This window comes from Chelon labrosus (assembly GCF_963514085.1).
Source record: "Chelon labrosus genome assembly, chromosome: 13".
NCBI lineage: Eukaryota > Metazoa > Chordata > Actinopteri > Mugiliformes > Mugilidae > Chelon > Chelon labrosus.
This window is the reverse complement of record NC_140346.1, coordinates 26,565,556-26,584,392: the sequence shown is the minus strand read 5'-3', so window position 1 is coordinate 26,584,392 and position 18,837 is coordinate 26,565,556. Positions and strand designations below refer to the sequence as shown.

General features: G+C 44.3%; 3 protein-coding genes across 5 annotated transcripts; 1 reads left to right on the top strand and 2 right to left on the bottom strand.

Moving 5' to 3' along the window:
- Positions 1-1,523: 1,523 nt before the first annotated feature.
- On the bottom strand, positions 1,524-6,202 carry foxa3 (forkhead box A3). Its single transcript, XM_084559528.1, has 2 exons — positions 5,616-6,202; positions 1,524-4,255 (listed from the first exon to the last, which is right to left on the bottom strand). Exons 1-2 carry the CDS (start codon positions 5,685-5,687, stop codon positions 2,933-2,935), a joined length of 1,395 nt encoding a protein of 464 aa, XP_084415654.1. The 5' UTR covers positions 5,688-6,202; the 3' UTR covers positions 1,524-2,932.
- Positions 6,203-9,099: 2,897 nt separating this feature from the next.
- irf2bp1 (interferon regulatory factor 2 binding protein 1) lies at positions 9,100-13,995 on the bottom strand. The gene is made up of 3 exons (XM_084559197.1): positions 12,972-13,995; positions 12,387-12,802; positions 9,100-12,054 (listed from the first exon to the last, which is right to left on the bottom strand). The coding sequence occupies exons 1-2, from the start codon at positions 13,985-13,987 to the stop codon at positions 12,427-12,429; spliced, it is 1,392 nt and encodes a 463-aa protein (XP_084415323.1). The 5' UTR covers positions 13,988-13,995; the 3' UTR covers positions 9,100-12,054; positions 12,387-12,426.
- Positions 13,996-14,287: 292 nt separating this feature from the next.
- On the top strand, positions 14,288-18,099 carry polr1g (RNA polymerase I subunit G). 3 transcript variants are annotated; one of them, XM_084559199.1, is made up of 4 exons: positions 14,288-14,420; positions 14,521-14,613; positions 15,087-15,231; positions 15,962-18,099. In XM_084559199.1, exons 2-4 carry the CDS (start codon positions 14,529-14,531, stop codon positions 16,770-16,772), a joined length of 1,041 nt encoding a protein of 346 aa, XP_084415325.1. In that variant the 5' UTR covers positions 14,288-14,420; positions 14,521-14,528; the 3' UTR covers positions 16,773-18,099. The 3 variants fall into 3 exon arrangements, with proteins under 3 accessions (XP_084415325.1, XP_084415324.1, XP_084415326.1); XM_084559198.1 differs by having other exon boundaries at positions 14,313-14,420; positions 14,518-14,613; XM_084559200.1 differs by lacking the exon at positions 14,288-14,420 and having other exon boundaries at positions 14,492-14,613.
- Positions 18,100-18,837: the final 738 nt, after the last annotated feature.

Here is an 18,837-nt window from a genome sequence, read left to right as displayed (position 1 = left end):
TGCTCTAAAGGGACCTATTGTGTATGCAAGGTGACAAACTGCCTTAGCTTCATGCTCACATTATAACAGTATAGACCAATTGCCATTTCTTTAAGGAGTATGTGTGTTATGCACCTTCACAGATGCATATATTGATGTTGTATCATAAAAAGGCTGAAGTTGCCCGAGTTGCTGCAGCAACAGGTGGCGTTACGTGTTCCAGAGCGTCGGCGTGACTCACTGATCGAAACTGAAGTCAAACAGTGAGGGCTGACATGCTCAGAGTGCTAGTGTGTGTGTGTGTGTGCGCGTTTGTCTATAAGCCTCAGGGATCCTGGTTTCCATGCTTGATGTGACAGAGAACAAAAAGAAGGCAGCGGCAAATCCGTGACAACAACGACGATTCAGAAACTGTTGAGCAACTGTCGGCAGACAGACATGCAGGAGGCCTGGCGACAGGGCAGGGCAGCTGGATTCCAGGGAAGGACGACTGCAGGAAGATCAATAAATTAACTTTTTAGTTTCCTGCAGAGCCGTAGGGGGAGTGTGTAAAATAAGTTAGTTAGTGTGTCAGCTGGAAGCATATGTTTTACCAGCGTTAAAGTAAACATTTGCTAATATGTCTTATCCTCTTCATATTATAATAGTGATTCAGCTGGTGTTCATACATTCTTCGAAAAAACTCCTCTTTTATTCCTTTTTTTTTACTATTTTTACAAAAACACAAAAGGATCTGATTGGTCGACGATTAAAAAGCAGCATGTTCTGCTCCCGCTCCTCTCCCCCCCGGTTCTGTTTTTGTTGACTCGCTGATAGTTTTTCTAGTTATGGGTCAGAGGCAGGTCAGTAGTTCTTGGAGTGGTCCCGGGTCTCGCTCTGTGTGTTCGATGCCGCCGGGGGCCGACGGTCGGCGCAGAGGTCCGCTTTGAGGCTCTCAGTGTGATCCAGCCGTGTTTAGTCTACCAGTCCTACATGTCACACACCACAGTCATTTGGTCAGGAGCTGTTTCAACAAGACGCTGCTATTCCTGCAGCAGCGCCTCGCCAGCCAGGTGAAAAAAAAAAAAAAAAAAAAAAGAGCCAAGATTGATTGACTGGGACGAGTCAACAAGGGGACGCCAATAACTCGGCGCGATCTGGAAAAATGTTGTTGATTTCTGGTTGCAGCTCTTGTGCACGAGAACAATTTGCAGGAATCTTGATCTTGAAATCTTATCTTGAACTTTTTAACGCATGATATCAGCTGGTATTACTTTGATCTGTAATTTATTAAAGTCTTGTATTTCTAAATGTGACAAATAATGCAAAAACCTGAAGAGAGAGAAAGAAAGAAGGAAAGAAAGAAAGAAACTGGGCCTTCTGTGGTTGATTTCTTGTCGACTTGATTCATGGACACAAACACTCGAAATGAGAAAAACAAACGCGCCATTTCTCCCACATTTTTTACCTTTTTAATAAGAAAAAAAATGAAACATGAAGCCTTTAAATCACATTTAAAACAACAGAAACAACAAAAACAGAACAGGAAAAAAAACAATATATTATATCAGCACACTTTCAAATGTTTGAAAAGCAAAATAGCTTAAATAAAGGACATTTTTTTCTTTGCAACTAAAACATGCTCCACAAAGGGCGTCATGTGACCTGTTTGTTAGAGTAATCCTTCAACGCATCGTCTATATATTGATCTCTGATCAGATCAGCGGCCGTTTGAAGGAAAGGCACTTTTTTTTTTGGATGTCGACGGCCGTTCGACATTGTTTCACTGATCCCATTGAGCTGTGATGGGGGTTGGGGGGGATTGAGGGGGGGTGTTCCTAAGTATTGTTGTAACACACACACACACTATCAGCCCACCTGGCCAGTGGGAGCTCCGTAGTGCAAAGTACTGTATGTAAATCCTCCCATAGTGCATCTCTCCTCCCCTCTACTGTGGTAGTAACCGACTGAACTCCTCCATACACCTCAACTGCTGCTGACCGTCTGGTTTGTCTGTTATTCAAAATGTAAAGAGTCTGTGGACAGGCCTTCAGTTTTAATGCTTTCTTAAAGACAGGAAACAAACCACAACAAAAGTTTTTTAGTTTTTTTTTACCACAGTTGCTCTGTCTTTTTCCTTCAGTTCCCTCAAAGCTCCATCAAGAATATTTTTTCTTCATATCAACCAAAACAAACAAATCATTTTTTTTGTTTTTTTTTTCTTTTGGAAAAGTACAGACTTCATACGTTTACATTGACGGAACATAATGTGAAAAATGACCAATGATGTAACACAAAATGAAAATAAAACTGTCCCCCTCCCCTCCTCTCGTTGCAGTAACTCCTGCCTGAAGCAGTAACCTGAAGCTTGCCTTCTTGTCTCCGTCTTTGGATTTACAAAAAAAAAGAAAAGAAAAAAAAAAACTCACATTAGGGTTGTAACTGGTCGACAGAGCGCTATACAAGATATATTAAAATTTATTCCCTTCATAAATAAATGCAAATATCCTCTTCATCCCCCCGCCCCACATTACCTCTATTTACATTTTATACAAAGCACATTTTTTTTTTGCCACACACGCTGCCCTTGCGACGGCCAAAGATGGAATCTGACTTCCACTTACAAACAGGCCGATCAAATGCCTTCATCATCAGTTAAGACTTCTTCTTATCCCTCGGCCTCGCTTTTCTGTCCCCCCCGTGTAACCAACCAGTCTCCTTGTTTGTCAGAGTTGATAAAAAAAAAAAAAAATGTTCTTTGGTCCCTCAAACATGGCAGCCATTTTAGGTGTGAGTCTCTTTCAAGGCCACTGGACGTGAGCCAGAGAGGGAGAGAGAAAGGAAGAGGAAGATAACGAGAGCCTGGGTGTCCATTTTAGAAAAAAAGGCAGAGAGAGACAGAAGCGTCCACGATGGCTCACCTCTACAGAGAGGTGTGTTTGTGTGTGTGTGTGTGGGGCGCTGAGTGTCCATATTAGGAGGCGTTGAGCACCGAGCGGCTGTACAGAGTTTGGTAGTAAGCGCCTGAGTCCATTGCGGCCGGTCCCGGGCTGTCGTAGATCTGCTTGGCTCCCACGGGAGAGCCGCTGGTGTAACTGTTGTAGGCCATCACCTGGTCCTGGTAGGACTTGAGGTCCATCTTCTGCTCGTTGGACATGAGGTTGGTGATGGAGAACGGGTGGTTGAAGTTGTAGTGGGGGTCCAGGGACTTGAGGGCGTCGCTCTGTAGGTCCATGTGCTGCTGCATGGCACTGGGTAGGAGGTGGGAGCTACCGGCTAAAGACTGGGAGTGGAGGAGCGAGCTGGAGGAGCCAGAGAGGGACAAGGAGGACGGAGGGATTGAGGATGAGGTGGAGGAGGAAGGAGGCAGGGAGACCGGAGGGCTGTGGAGGTGTGAGGAGGACAGCGGAGGGCAGTCTAATGGTACCAGGTTGTTTCTGGGATGAGGCTGGTCATCTGAAGAGCCAGGGTGGGAGTTATCTGAGTGGGTGGAGTCAGCTCCCTCTGATCCACCTGTGGGACTGCGGTCCTCCAGGTGATCGCCACTGTGGCCTCCTTTCCCAGAGCCGCCCTCCTGGCTCTTGGCTCCTTTTTTCGCCATCTTGTCCTCGATCTTGAAGCGTTTCTGGCGCCGCAGGTAGCAGCCGTTCTCAAACATGTTGCCAGACTGCGGGTGCAGCGTCCAATAAGAGCCTTTGCCCGGCTTGTCTGGTGAGCGAGCCACCTTCACAAAGCAGTCATTGAAGGAGAGTGAGTGACGGATGGAGTTCTGCCAGCGCTGCTGGTTCTCACGGTAGTAGGGGAACAGGTCCATGATCCACTGGTAGATTTCGTTCAGGGTGAGCATCTTGCTGCCGCTCTGCTGGATCGCCATGGTGATGAGAGAGATGTAGGAGTATGGCGGCTTGGCGTGGGTCAGGGAGCGTCGGTAGGGCTTTGGGGGAATCTCCTTGGGCCCTGCTCGGCTCAGGGTTGCAGTGGAGGCGTATCCCAGCTGACTCATGGACTGGCCCATGTTCTGGTAGTGGGACAACGAGCCCAGGGAGCCTGGAGCAGCGGGGCCCAGCTGAGTTAGAGAGCTAGAGCTGAGGGATGAAGTCACCGGGGAGAGGGACATATGGCTGGGCCCGGAGCCCATCGAGGCGAGTGGGGAGCTACTGAGGCTGGAGCTGGGATACGCCATGTTCATACCTGCTGGGGAGGCGGTGGCCGGGTTCAGGTTGATGTAGCTATTGATGGTGCCCATGGAGCCCATGGAGCCCAGACCAGAGTTCATGGTGCTGGGAGAGGAATACATCTGGAGGAGAAACACAACATCTGGTTAGTCACAAGAAAACAGCAACAAAAATCTGAAACTAATGATAATTATATAGAAATGTATAATCAATTACTTGTAAGCTTCGTTTTTTAACCTAACACGAACCCTCCTGTTGCATTTAGTTGATTTAATTTTAGTTTCTTATGCAAAATAACGTGAAAGAGAAGCGGCTTGACTCTCCATTTAAAAAGTGCCTTCTTATCAATGCACAATGAAGCCCTCAGTGCGCAGAGAGGACATGGATTTCACACAGCGATGTTAACCTGAAAATGCGTAAAAAGCGCGTCATGGTGCCTCTCGGTTCAGACTGCCTCCTCCACTGCCGCCATGGAAAAAACACCCGTTTTTAAGCTGAAGAAGAGGAATTTATTCTCTCCTGGTCTGATCTTTGTATATGAGTGAGGTTTAAAATAAATCGTTAAATCCCCTGAATAGAGTTTTCAACACATCATGAAACCCTTTTACGGTGTTTAGAAACTAAAACTAAATCTGCGGTGGGATGAAAGGTATCTCAGCCAGCTAACTGATTGTTGGTTAAATATTATCAGACTCTTTCTTCTTGGTAATTTCATCAGGTCGAGCTGAGGTGAGAACTGGAGCTGCTGATGGAATTAACTCTTAATTCAATTAGTGACAAAAGTCTTGTTTTATTTACACCTGGATTGTGGAAACACTTGAGCGGCAGCTGGGACACAAAGGAAGGAGAACTATTGAGCAAATTAGTAGATTTCTTTTTTAAAAAAACATAAAAAATAAATAAGAATATTTATAATTTAAATGGTTAGGTTACATGTAGAAATGATTGAATCAAAGATGAGAATTCTAACGAGTCATTTTATTAGTTTGTGGAATCATCTTTTTCCTTCTTGTTTTTGGATAACATATGTATAACTGCAGAGATTTCTTCTTTTTTAAATAAAAGAATATATTTAAGATTATAGAAATAGTTTTCACCCTTTTGGGCATTTTTCTCCAGTGAGTTGTTACAAATTCCTGTAAAAACAAAAACTTAAAGTTCGTCTTGACGCGTAACGTTTCTCTGTCCCTCTTAAAAAATATTAAAATGTTTACCATAACCCTTTTATATTTCCACAGAGTCTTAATGTAAGTTTTAATGTAAACTCTTGTATTATTCTATTCTTTGTTGTAAAGTTAAATCTATTTTTTGAGCTGAAAAGTTGCGCAGATGAAATTTCTTCTTCCCTCGTCATTCAGTCTTTCTCATTTCTAAAACAAACACCGAAACCTCTCCACTGTTTACAACACGAATAAATAAAAAAGAGTTGAGTTTATTAATGGACTCTATTGTTACTTCTTTAATGTGTGAGCGTGTCTTTACCTCGCTGGCCTCGCTGTAGAAAGTATTCCACTCTGGTAGATCATGGGCTTCCATCTTCACAGAACTCAACATCCCCAACTCAAGTCTTTGGAGGAGAATGGTTTATCTAAGGCCGGATTTTTTTCCCTAATATATGTATAAAAAAATAAATATAAAATCCTTTTTAAAGTAGGCAGTTTTCGGGAGAGGAATCCAAACAAAAACTTGTCTCCTTTTTGCCAAGAAAAATGGAGAAAATATTTAGAGTCAAAAATGCCTGGAAGTAATCAGAGAGTGATGTGTCGCTCTTCTCCTGGGAATAGTTGAGTCAATATTTCTTATTTGTCAATCATCCATTGTTTTGTAGCCTTAATCTTGTTATGGCTCAGCGGACTTCTTCTTCTTCTTGTGGCCCGTTCTTTTTTTTTTTTTTTCTCCTGTCCACCGTGGCCGACGGGACGCAGCGTTTGATAGACGGAGGTGTAGTGCGCAAATACAGTAGAGAAACCTGGACGTCCTCTTCTTATAAGGTGCTGGCCGGTCCTGCCCCGCCCCTGCTTTGACATTTGAATATTTTGTTAGGATCCAGGAAGGGCCCCGCAAAAAAGCCGATGAGGCCCCCTGGCGTGCTGTATATTGGCCCGGCGGCTGCACCGGGGCCACCCGGACGACTGAGCGCGTTTGAGTGACGACGCTGAGTGTATTTTTATTTTTTTTAATTTTTTTTTTATTTAAAAAAATTACAGCACTTCAGTTCTGAAGGGGAGGTGTCGCTCATGGTGAAAAGTTAATTATAAAACTTTCTAATCTGCAGCTCAAAGAGGAAATGATTTTGTTAAATAATTAAAAAATTAAAAAAATAAATTGAAAAATCGCTTCATTTAAACTAAAAACAATTGTTCCAGTTCAAAATTCAAATTGTGATTTTTTTAAAACCTATAACAAAAAAATATTGAACATAATTTCGCATAAAATACTTGATGATTAAACTTTAATTGTGTATAGGAGGCAGTTTTCTTTTTTAACGTGTGTGTGGGGGGGTCGAGGAAGTCGTTAATTCCTTCGGCTATCACTTCTCTGGGGCTACGAAGCTTTTAACACATTCTCCGGGGGTTTAATTGTGGTAACCATCAAACCTTGGTAAGATCCTGGGACTTGATAGTCAAATATTTTAATGATTGTCGTGGAAAAAGAAAATCACGACTGCCTGATAAACATTTGACTATCAAATGAGGAGTATCAGAACATCAGAGATCCTAATCAGAAGCACAGTCACAACCGTCCCCACTATCACACAGATTCACCTCCTCAGGGCCATAAAAACGGACCTAACAGCAGAAAAAAAAGGCCAATCTAGATTTAAAGGTACCTGCCCGAGTATTTGTTCGTGCGTAAATTGTGCGTAAACGACAGATGTTTCATATATATGCATATCCGCTGGATGTTCATGTGCGCAATCTGTGCGTATTGGAGCCGACTGAACGTGAGAGACCCCCTGTCCATGAGAACTGTGTTGGACAGCTTTTCTGTCCTCTGAAGAGGCCTGCGCGGCCCGACGCCACCGAGAAACACTATGAATAATGTAATCCCGGCGTAATGCATAAGGTCGGACTCCTGCGTCGTGGAATACACATCAGGCCTGGCCGCAGACGGAGGCCCGTGAATGTCAATGCCTCTGCCTAATGGCGAGTCAATGGAGATGTAATTGATGCGCAGGCGGGAGGTCGACGGGATTAGACTGTGAGAAAAGGGATCGAGGAAATAACAGGAAGGAATATCAGCGAGCAGATGGTCCAGAAATATGCGGACACGTTTAGGAGCTGATTCGGTGTGGGAAAGTTGTCTTCTTTCCCGTTTAAGGCACCTCCATCTCAGTCTATTTCGTCCAGTTGAAGGCCTCCTTGCGTCGTCAGCATATTTCGCTACATATGGATATATTTATGGAGAGTCGGCCAGACGCCCTGCACGACATCACCTGCAAAGACTCGGCGATTATCACCTGTTTGCAAAACGCTGTCAAGTCGATTAACACGTGGAATGAGCTGACACCTCCGCGTCTGTAATGATGTAATTAAGCCTGAAAGAGTTCTTTTTTTTTTTTCATCTGGACGGTGGTGGAGTTAGTTACCTCTGATCATGACAATAATAAAAACGATTCATCCAAATATTAGAGAGAGAGAGAGACCAGTGTGAATTTAAAGAAGAGGTGGACACAATTTAAAGGGTTCTTAAAATAACCACCAATAAGCTTGGAGCCTTGATTTAATGGCTGGATTCCTGATTAGCTGAGCCTCTTCATCCAACATAATAACCTGCAAAACAGCAGCATCACAAGGAACCAAACGAGCTCTCCCTAAAGACCAAACCAAACTCCATCAGAAGGTTTCTCCAGACAACTAAAACGAGTCAGGTCTGGGATGGATTTGTTTTAGTTGTCGATTGTCTGTAAGACCCATGATATCCAGGTTCACTCCATCACATTCCTGTTGCTCTGAGGAGAAAACAGACGTGTAAAAGTGTTCCCTCTCAGAATCTCTACCCAGAACAAAGCACGCCCTGACTGGCTTCGTCTTCCAGCCATGGCGCATCATCCAACCTGCCTCTTAATAAACATCGCTGTAACTTTTCACATCCCAGTTCTCTCTCTCTCTCTCTTTCTCTCTCTCTCTCTCTCTCTGCGGGTAGTTTTTCATGCCAATGGAAGAAGCGTCGTCCATTAACACCTCTATAATTGGTTTAACAATAGCTGTAATGAGCTGACACTAATAGAGGAAGCGACAGATCGGTCCACCAGGAGAACGATTCAACTCTCCCTTCTCTTCTCAACAGTAAAAACATGGGACACTTCATCATCATCGAGCTGTGTGCTCCATGCTGGATGTGAACCTCCAACATCAGCTCTGACAGTGACACACATGAAACCAGGATCTGTTGCTCTTGGAGGAAAATGAGTTAAATCTTTAACTAACGTCTTTAAGATTCACCAAGTTTAAACACATCCATGCTTTGCTGTTTCTGATTGTTTCTGATCTGAGTAGAACTTGTCCATACAGCCTCTGCTCCTTCAGGCTCTCTGAGGTTAGATGGCGCCATCTTGTGGCCAGTAGAGGACATGATCTGCACCGTCTCCACTGGTTTAACTTCGGTTGTTTTTGCACCAAACTGTAGTTACTTACTTAATCTTGGTACAGTGACTTTAAATACTTCTTGCACCTTCAATATATTATATGTTCTTTTCATCATACCTTATCTCTAAGGTCTGGCTGCTGCGACGCCTACATCTTTCCCTAGAAGATAAAAATCAGATCTGACTGGTTCACTGACGACAAACACACTCATGGACGAGAGAGAGCGAGAAAAAAACTAATTTAAACATGTTTGAGTCAGTTGTGTAAATGATTTATCTTTTGGCCTGAGCTGAAGGAAGGAGCACGGATTATAGGTTAAAAAAAGCTATTACCCAGATAAATGGATAAAATGGAATTAATACAAACAAATGAAGAAGTTGTTTCCATCCCATTTATTCCTGGTTTCTATCTTGTACATGAAGCTGCGGTAAAACCAACAGAGCTACAAAAAAACAAAGTCACGTAAATGAAAAGAAACTGGACATGGAGAGGGAGGCAAAGGAAACAATGGGCAGTCGACTTTACAAAGGCTTCAGATAAAAGACAAGCCGCCTGATGGCGACGGAAGGGAACGAGATCCAGGTTAATAACTGACCAGACAATAAAGAGCAAATTGCACTCCTACTTCCCCTGAGGTTCCCAGACGCACGCACAGATGGTAAACATTTTAAAAAGGCACTTAACAAGGGATTGCATGACGTATCAGTGCATATTATACTTAAATTCCATTTCTTGACATTTCTCTACAACAGACCTGATCTGTGGGATATTCTCTCAATATTTTTAGCTTCTGCTGAACACTACAATATGTAAAATCCCACCAGTACAGTAGGACACCTGGGTGTGGCAACTGTAACTGCTTGATGAAGGAAACCAGCTGGTTAAAACCTGGCCATAATACATTTTATATATAATTATTTTTTTCTCCCCATAAAACATTTACATCCAGAAACATCAGTTTGGGTAAAAAGTCACCTTTGGTTTGTCTGTGCTTCTGTACCGAGGAGTACAAGCTGCACGTAAAGAGAGAATCCCCCAAAACTCAACTCTCTTTTATAAAATCAACACTAGTATAATGTTGGATTGCTCGATTTATGGAATTCATGGGATCCCTGCACGTTTGTGAAATGTACTCTGAAAAATGGAATAAGGATCAGATACTTGAGATACACAGTATGTGTGGTGATCCACTTCACCGGGCTACGTTTGCCTGGACGCTAAATAAAGATAATATCTGTTTACGTGCCCCAAAACATCAAGCACAAGAGAACAAAAGTGGTTCTGGCTGCTGTGGACGATCCTCTGGGTTATTATGCTGTGGAACTGTGGTGCTGTGGCTTAGTTGGTTAAAGCGCCTGTCTAGTAAACAGGAGATCCTGGGTTCGAATCCCAGCAGTGCCTTTCTGGAAGTTATCTTATATCGCTCCAGGAATCTTGTCCCATAACTTGAATTTAACCCCACATGGGACAGAAATGTGTGGACAGAACAGATTTATTACTTCTGTGTAAACACACAGATACTAGCTGGCGTCCATGTAAACGCAGCCGCTGATTACGAGTGGAAACACAGACTTGTTAAACCTTTCAGTGTCGCAGAAGAACATTTCTGCTTTCAGGTGGATTCTCACTTTAAGAAACAAAAGGTTTAAGAAATGATACGCACTGGTTTTATGACTACATATTTCAAACTGTTGCATATACTAGGACTAAGGATTGCACATATATACTATGACAGCTCTTTACAGTATATAACGTCTAACACTCTAGTATAAAATATAGTCCTAGGCCTATCAATAGATAGCTTTTAATATACATTCGGGGTAAAGCGTAGGCTGGGCTGGATCTTGTATGAAAGAAACATTTAAATACAGTCAAACAGAGTCTCTGTGGCTGGTCGATGCTTTAACTGGTTGTTATCTACACAGCAAACATTCTCCCTTCTCTGAGTCAAAGTCAGTCTATTTTTTTTTTTTTCTTTTTTAAAGGGGACCCGTTATGCTTTTCCTTATCGTGTTGCATGCTCAAAATAAATGTGGTTCAAGTTTCAAATAGTGAGGTGACATAAGTTGGTCTCTGATTTCTTCGTCTGCTCTCCCAAACTCAACAATGTAACTGTACAAACAGTTTGTTGCTCAAACATGTACAGACGCATTTGAGGAGTTTCCATTTCCTACTCAAGTATGTGAAAGTTATAACTTAGTGGGTTTACACCAGTGTTATGGATCTACTAGCTTCAACACAGGCTTCCAATCAGAGGAAAGCATAATTGTAGACAGGAGCTAGCCGTGCTTGTTTCAGACAGTGGATGATCTGAGCTGCATAAAACGCCAACATTCGATAAACATCCTTATTTTTCTAAAATGAATCATAAAAAGCTACTTGTCTATGCAGCTGCGGCTCAGGTGGTAGAGCAGGTTGTCCACTGATTGCAGGTTCGGTGGGTCGACCCCTGCCCCACCCACATACCAGCTGTCCCTGGCCTCCCATGGCAGCTCTACTAACAAACGGTGTGAGAATCACTGTACAGCACATTCAGTACTTCTAGGGTAGAAAAGCGCTGATGATGTAAGTGCAGACCATTTACTAGTTGAGTCCCTGAATTCAAAATATTGAGCTGGAAGTTGGCATAACTGGTTCCCTTTAAATCTGACCAATAACAGAGAAAGGTCACTACTGGCATTCTGTATACATCTCATGTTGTATTGAGAGTTTTCCTTTCAGTTTTATTAAAAAAACAAAACACATTAGGACATAATTCAGTCATGAAACAAAAAAAAGAATAATAATAAATCTGGATTTTAAAGTGACAGTCGTTGACTGTAAATTGAATTTGTAGAAGCTGAAAATCTTTCATTTAGATGAGAAGCACTGGCAGGGTACGGCATTTGTTCCAGGACAATTTTAATTTTTGATTTATCTAGCACTGTTCAACAGATATAAAATAACTGTGGCTACAGTTTCATATATATTTAACACTTATATTGGATTTCTCAACATAAGGTTTGTGGTTTTCAATACTGGATAGTTTTTAAGTGTCTGCTCTGCACAGAATGTGAATTATTTTCACATTCTGTGCAGAGCAGGGCTGCAGGATTTAGATTAGAGTCAGCCTGTGCTTAGTGGAAAAAACAATAAGTGATGTGTCATGGCAGTCTATGCAACTTTACTGAGATATTTGATGCGGTCTGATCTTGGTGAGATTGGGTTGTGAGGAAGTGGAGGTAAGACCTGTGTCATGGAGGTTTTCTGATTTGTGGGTTTCTGTGTTTTGCTTCTCTCCTGCGTCTCCAGCAGTGCAGTGCAGACATCTCCTTCTGCTATGAGATACAATTCTATGGAGACAAAAAAAACAACAACAAATAAACATGACATAATGACACATATCAGAGCCGTGGGGTCTGGATTAGGCAAATCTAGTCAGATAAAAGGACAACACAAAAAGAATAAAGCTAGAAAGATTCTTAGTGAAAAGGTGGTGTCATAAAACATTTTTGCGGTCTGATAGGTCATTTTATCTCTAATGTTTAGAGATGTGCATTTTAACATTCAGGCTTGAATGTCCTGAAGAGTCTGGGTAGTACAAATAACCAATAAACCTAGATCCCTCCATCTTTTAATTCTGCCAGATTTGACACAACAGTTGGTCAGGTGTCTGTAGACGTACCTGTTGCTGTGTTGGGTCCTAGCTACCATGGAAATCACCATCACGTCTCTCTCTCTTTCTTGACAGTGACATCTCCACTTCCGCTCCCACTTCCACTTCCGCTTCCACTTCCGCTTCCACTTCCACTTCCAGCTCCAGCTGCTGCTCCACTCCCTGACCCAGATGTAGCCGCTGCTGCTGCTGCTGCTCCGGGCCCTGTACCAGCTCCAGATGCAGCAGCAGCTGATGCTGCTCCTGCTCCCGCTCCACCTCCCGCTCCACCTGTGCCCAGTATGGTGGAGACCTCCCCCTGCATGAAGGCCCATGGGGGACTGTTGGTAGAGTTGTCCAGTGGACAGCGCTCTCCGCTGGGGCAGTACACCTCCCCATCACCCCGACGACTCTGGATGTACACTCTGGTGCAGGGGAAGCAGAACCTACATTTGGTGGAGGTAAAGAAGCAAAAACAGTCAGAGATATATATCTATTAGGAATACCAACATCTAAAGAGCAAACTGTTGATCAAAGTATGAATCCACAAATATTTCAGGCTGTTTTCATTACAGTGTTTCCTCAACAAGACAAAATGAAATGGCAAACACAAACCTATGCCCTGGCACTGATGGACACTGGACAAAGTGGGTGTCTTCGAGTCTCTCGTGACACAAGGTGCAGGACAGGGTGTTTCCGGTTGCATGGGTGTTGTTGGCAGATGCTGAACCCAGCTCTGATGCACCACTGTGTGGTAACGCTGCAGCAGTGGTGGCCGCCTCTGCTGAGGAGCTGGATCCCAGTGGCTCCCCTCCAGATCTGGCAGTTAAGGGGCGTGGCTGTCTGGCCGGAGATGAGGCAGGCTTGGGACTCGTCTGGCTCACACCTCCAGCCATGGAGAAGGACGAAGAAGCCAGGTTTGTGCTCTTGCTGGTGCTGCCGCCAGCCACAGCAGTGTGAGCCTGCGTCTGCGTCTTGGGCTGGTTCTGGGACGAGCTGAGCTCCCGCTCCAGCTCTGGAGTGATAAAAGGGGATATCCCCATCCCTATCCCCAGCTGCCTGCGGCTCATCTCTGCCAGCACCGGGGTAGGGAAGATCATGGAGCTGTTCATAGGGGTTGTCCTGGCGGTCAGACCCGCAGGCATGCCCGCAAGCAGCCCGTGGGGAATTCCTGCAATACTTTGGGTAACCAGACTTGGAGGGATGGCAGCGCCAATCATGGGTCTCCGGCTGCCGCTGGGGCTTTGACGGTTCACTTCTTGAGGCGGTTGACTTTCACGGTGCAGCCCGTTGGGTGGAACACGAACAGACGACCCAGAACTTTCTACTCTTCCTCCCCTGTCGAAGCGGTCGGCGTGCGGCCTGCCTCCATCCGGCGCAGCTTCTCCCCTGGCCGATGTGCCGTGTTTATTGGGCGAAGGACCAGGTGACCTGACGTTACCGTCCTGCATGCCATGAGTTCGCTTCAGCTGTCGGGCGCTTGCTATCAGGAATTCAATCTGATTAGCTCCCTCGTAGTTCACGCAGCCGCGGCAGACCACCTCGCTGAAGTCCCACACCACAGTCCACGGCATCTTGGGCAGGTCGCACAGGTAGCACCACTGGCGCCTGGAGGAAGAGGGAGACGACATGGCTGTGCTACCTAGCTAACCTGAGCGGGTTCAACGAGCCAGCTAGCTTGCTAACGTGCTAGCACAGGTTAGCCGCGTTAACCTATTTAGCTTTGACAGGTGCACGCCCTCTTTTTGCCGCCGACGTTCTGCCCTAAAAAGACGCAGGCCGCTTTAAAATAACGTTAAACATCCTAAAAATATAAAATTAGCTCAAACGTGTGGGTTATTTTCGCTCTTTTGTCATAAATATTTTTTTGTTTACCCACTTCGGCCTAGTCTTCACTGCTGTCAACCACTTCCCCGACGGACGCTGAGACGTTACGTAACCGTGCGAGGTGAATTGTGGGTGTTGTAGTCTCGTCACGCGGCGTTGTCAACGCAAACCTTCCTGTCGAACCTGGTCATGGAACTACAGCCGGCGGTGGCACGGAAGTGAAGTGAAAGAAAAAAGGTCAGAGTTCATTTTGTGTCAACACATGTGCGTCCTCCGTAGCCATGCGTTTTGAGTGAGAAAACGTTTAATTTCGGTAGTTTTGCGGTTGTTTTAGTAGACGTAAAAATGCCAAAAGACATATCATCGTCATCGAGCGAAGACGAGGCGGACAGTCCTGCTCCAGAATCAGCGCCGAAGCAGAAAGAGGCGGGTAAGTACGAAGTTGGTGTAATCAAGAAGCTGATGTGAGTTCAGTTGCTAGTAAAATTTAACAAGCTTCATGAAGGCAGTTACCTAGAGGTACGATGCAGCCTGGAGGAAATAAACAAGTTTTAGTTTTAAAACGACTGTTTTAGTCCCAAGTTTAAGGGTTAAGAGCTTAAAGCTTAAATTATGTGTGTATAACAATGAGCTGCTTAGTTACTTTAGTCTGACTCAAAAGTAAACTTATGAAACTTAAAAGATTTTTAAGTTTAATAAAGTGTAACATTAAACACACGCCATCAGCATCATTCATTTAAATATGTTTCTCACAACAACTGTGTAACGCTGTGTTTCATAGATAAAGCATGTATGTATAAGCAAGATGATACCGAACGCGCACACAACTTTTTATCCCTGCGTTCTTCTTAAGAGCTTATTCCTCTTGATGAAATCATTGAGTTGTGTTTTCTGGATCCACAGAGAAGAAGACCACAAGATACCAGTGCCCTGCAGACTATTTGTCTTTCAGTCACGTGCCCTGCAGCAGCACTCTAACAGACAAGCTGAAGAAAAACAAGAATGAGCTGTGGCTCATTAAAGCTCCCGCCGGCTTTAACCCTGAATGGTGAGAACACTCCCGTCGCCTGGCAAATGTTTCTTCAACTCGATTCAAATCGTTCTGATCAGAAATTCATACATGCCCAAAAAAACATCAAAGTGATTTTGCAGAATCTGGTGGAAAAATAGATTTATTGTAACCAGAGAGAACAGATCAGATCCAGTGTTTACATTTCTACTAGTAGCTAATATTTTCCCACTAAACAGATTGTCAAAGAGTCTTTTGTTGTAATGTTGGAGACAGACTGAGTTTTGATATCGAATTGGACAGATTCACAAGAGGATTTTAACGTCACACAATAATGCAGAAAATGTCATCTAATAGCAGCACAAGTAGAAAAAGATAATCAAGTGAGTGATGAGACTGTAATATCCATCTAAAGTCTGCTGACATTAGCCACTGTTAGCACATCTGAACTAAAGCTTTAGCAGCAACAAGAGAATTTTGAGTGGTGCCTGTTACTGAACAAGATTTGTAAGTGGGGGCATTTATTGTGTCTTTACCCACAGTTAGAGGGTCTCACTTTTAAGAACTGGACAGAAATTTATTTGTCAGCAGAAGAGGCAGGACAAGACTCATAGTGGGGCCAGCAGGCGGCGCTGCAGCTGAACCTCCAGGTTTAGAAATCTCCTAAATTCAACAGCAGTCTGAAAAAAAATGATGTCTTTGTTGTAAGTCTCTCTCTTTCCAGCATGCAATGAATGACGCCTAACCTCGCCTTTCCTCCTCCATCCAGTTTCAGCAGGATTAAGGTGCCTCTCTCGGGCCTCCACACCATGAAGGTTCCTTCTTCTGCAGCCGGAGCGGCGTCTGTAGGCGGCCAGCAGATCTACAGCATCCTGGCGTCCAACCACTGCACCTCAGATATCCGCCTGCTCACCAGCGACAAGCAGTCGTCGGACAGCGTGGTTTTTGCGCCGACTTTTTCGGGCATGTTGAACGTCTGCGAGAGCTACGGAGACAGCAGCACCAACCAGGCTCCTCAGATCATCCCTGCTGCCCCAGCACCCTCCATACCGCCTGGGCTCAAACAGCGATTCCACCCCTTTGGCAGCAAGACCCCCACCGTGACCCGCGTGGTAGAGAATGAGACGGACGGCTCTGCCTTTGGGCCCTCGTCTACAACGCTCCGTCCACAGGTAGCCAAGCGGTTCCTTGAAGAAGCGGGGCACGACGAAGAGAAGGAGGAGGAAGAAGAGGGGAGGAAAAAGAAGAAGAAGAAAAAGAAGGAAAAGCGGATAAAGGTGGAGCACGTGGAGGAAATGGTGGAAGTGAAGGAGGAACCTGTAGCTGAAGTTCAGGAGGAAGAGGTGATGGAGCACTCCTTCAAGGAGGGCAATCATTCAGAGGAGAAAAGGAAAAAGAAGAAGAAAAAGAAAGACAGGGAGCGAGAGCAGGTGGAGGAGGGACTGGAGGCCAGCGTGGAGGTAAAAGTGGAAGAAGTGACTGTCAAACCTGAACCAATAGACACTTCTTACAGTGACGCAGTAGAGGGAACGGGAAAGAAGAAGAAAAAGAAGAAGAAAAGCAAAACGGGCGACGACTAGTCTGGTGCCACTTTGTTGTTTAGGTTTGTTTTTTCCATTGTTGACCTTCTAAACCAGTTTACTCCAGTTTATTGACAGATGACGTAAGACATTGGCAAGATGATGTTTCACTAAAAAAGATCATCAGTCAGGTGCTGGATTCATTCCAACACCTTTAAGGGCAATGTTCCTTTCATTTTTAACTCGGTGACAGTTTTACACAGAGAATACGTGCAGCCGCAGACTTCAGTGACAACATGGGAACTATACTCAGTGGATTTCTACGTTCTCTGCCAGTGCCTCTCAAGTTGTGGTGGAGTTTAAGGGATAATGCTTGACTCTGTGTTTATTTACACAACTAACGTCTCAGATTTGGCATCGATCTGGTTGAGTTCAATGTAAGATTTACCATTTAGTGTTTTTGTAAAGGATCACATGTTGGAGAAAGTCACGGTGTGCAGGAGAGCACACGTTACAAAATAAACTCCAAAAGTGATTAAAGGAATTGAAATGTGTTTTTGTTCTGCAGCATACAGCAACATTTTCCTCTGAAGCAGTGATTTCATCCTCGGAGAATGAAGAGTTTGTGTTGTTACTCAAACTGTGGCTTTCGAATTGTGCCGAAACAACAAACTGCTCATTTTACAAAGGCTTTTGTTTTGACATCGGGCTGGAGCGTACCTTAGATTAAATAATCCGTTCCATGAGGATGATTTTATGAATGAAACCACAAAGTAGTATGTTTTGAAATATCCTGAAATCCTCTCCTTTTGCAACGGCCTGTCTGAAACCGTAACAGTATCTGATTTATCTGTTGACACAAAGTTGGCCCCTCGGTAAATATATCATCCACTTCTGATGCAGTGACGTCTTCTCCTTGAGCTCGGCTGTGGAAAACGTATTTTCTCTGCACACTAAGTCAGACTACGCAGGAAAGTCTTCACTGTCACGACCTGCTGGCAGACGTAAACTCATATTTAAAGAATATTGCATTTCTGCACAAAATGTTGGCATCAAAACTTGTACTGCTGGAACCCAAGTCCATAAATCTCTTCATCTGCACCATGAGCCAAAGCTCCTTTCTGTGAGCTGTAATGGAGAAGTGAGCGGCTCTGACAGGGAGATGGCGCCACAGTCCAGACTGTCTCGTGTGGCAGAGCAGCCTTCAGCCTCTGAGCCACCTCTGAAGGTTACATGTACATCAGTTCTTCTGACTAATGTAACACAGATTTTCTCCGTTTGTCCAAATGCACAAAGAACGGGTTTATCTTGTTCCATCCTGCAGCGACGGCAAATCATCAAATCTGTGACGCTCAGGTGAAAAATGTCCGTCCAGGTTCTGCATCCTACCCTCCCCTCCTCCCTCCCTCCCTCCCTGCTCCCCTCTCCCCTCTCCTTGCTCTGCACTGGAGTATGGTCCTGTTTCTTAATGAGCTCAGGCACCTCTGGTGCTATCACACTCCCACCATCTGTAGTAACTGCCTGCACATGCAGCAAGGCTTATTGATCCAGCTCCCATTACTCCTTCCAAGGGTTCACCAAACCTAAAATTATAAAAACCAAGATTGAGCTAATTAAACATTTACATATTGAGCGGAGATTTACACAGAAATACTTCATACTCGCCGAGTTTGACGGGACCTGCCACCGTGACATTTAGCTTTCAGGTTTAGCGGGCAGCCATTAAAGCAGAGAGCCGCAGATGTCAGGCGGCGGATAAAGCTTTTCTCTGTGAGTCGCATCTAATGCCAGATTTTTGTGTATCCTCACAGGTATGTCGAATGTGCCTGTGAGCCTTTGAGCCTACAGACTGGAGTGTCTGGGTAACTGAAAGAGTGTGTGTGTGCAGCTGTCTGACCCGTGTCAGTGAAATGAGATGTGTTGTACTGTGTTGGCTAAATCTCACTTGTTAATAACACAATATTCACGCGCATTTTATTTTCTACGTGGTATTTCTTTTCCGTCTTGCAGAGCTGTACATGTGCTACGCTCTCCGTGCTAAATCAGTTGGAAAAAAAATAAAAACTACTGGATAAAATTCCTCTCCATTTGATTTCTGTTGTTGATGCTGCAAAGCATAAATCTA

Bases quoted from the DNA above. Each gene is read 5' to 3' on its own strand.
- foxa3 (XM_084559528.1), bottom strand. From the start codon at position 5,687: ATGTTGAGTTCTGTGAAGATGGAAGCCCATGATCTACCAGAGTGGAAT. The intron at 4,256-5,615 runs GTAAAGACACGC...TTTCTCCTCCAG, and splicing joins TCTACAGCGAGGCCAGCGAG to ATGTATTCCTCTCCCAGCAC.
- irf2bp1 (XM_084559197.1), bottom strand. From the start codon at position 13,987: ATGTCGTCTCCCTCTTCCTCCAGGCGCCAGTGGTGCTACCTGTGCGAC. The intron at 12,803-12,971 runs GTTTGTGTTTGC...CACCAAATGTAG, and splicing joins CCATCAGTGCCAGGGCATAG to GTTCTGCTTCCCCTGCACCA.
- polr1g (XM_084559199.1), top strand. From the start codon at position 14,529: ATGCCAAAAGACATATCATCGTCATCGAGCGAAGACGAGGCGGACAGT. The intron at 14,614-15,086 runs GTAAGTACGAAG...CTGGATCCACAG, and splicing joins GCCGAAGCAGAAAGAGGCGG to AGAAGAAGACCACAAGATAC. The intron at 15,232-15,961 runs GTGAGAACACTC...TCCTCCATCCAG, and splicing joins GCCGGCTTTAACCCTGAATG to TTTCAGCAGGATTAAGGTGC.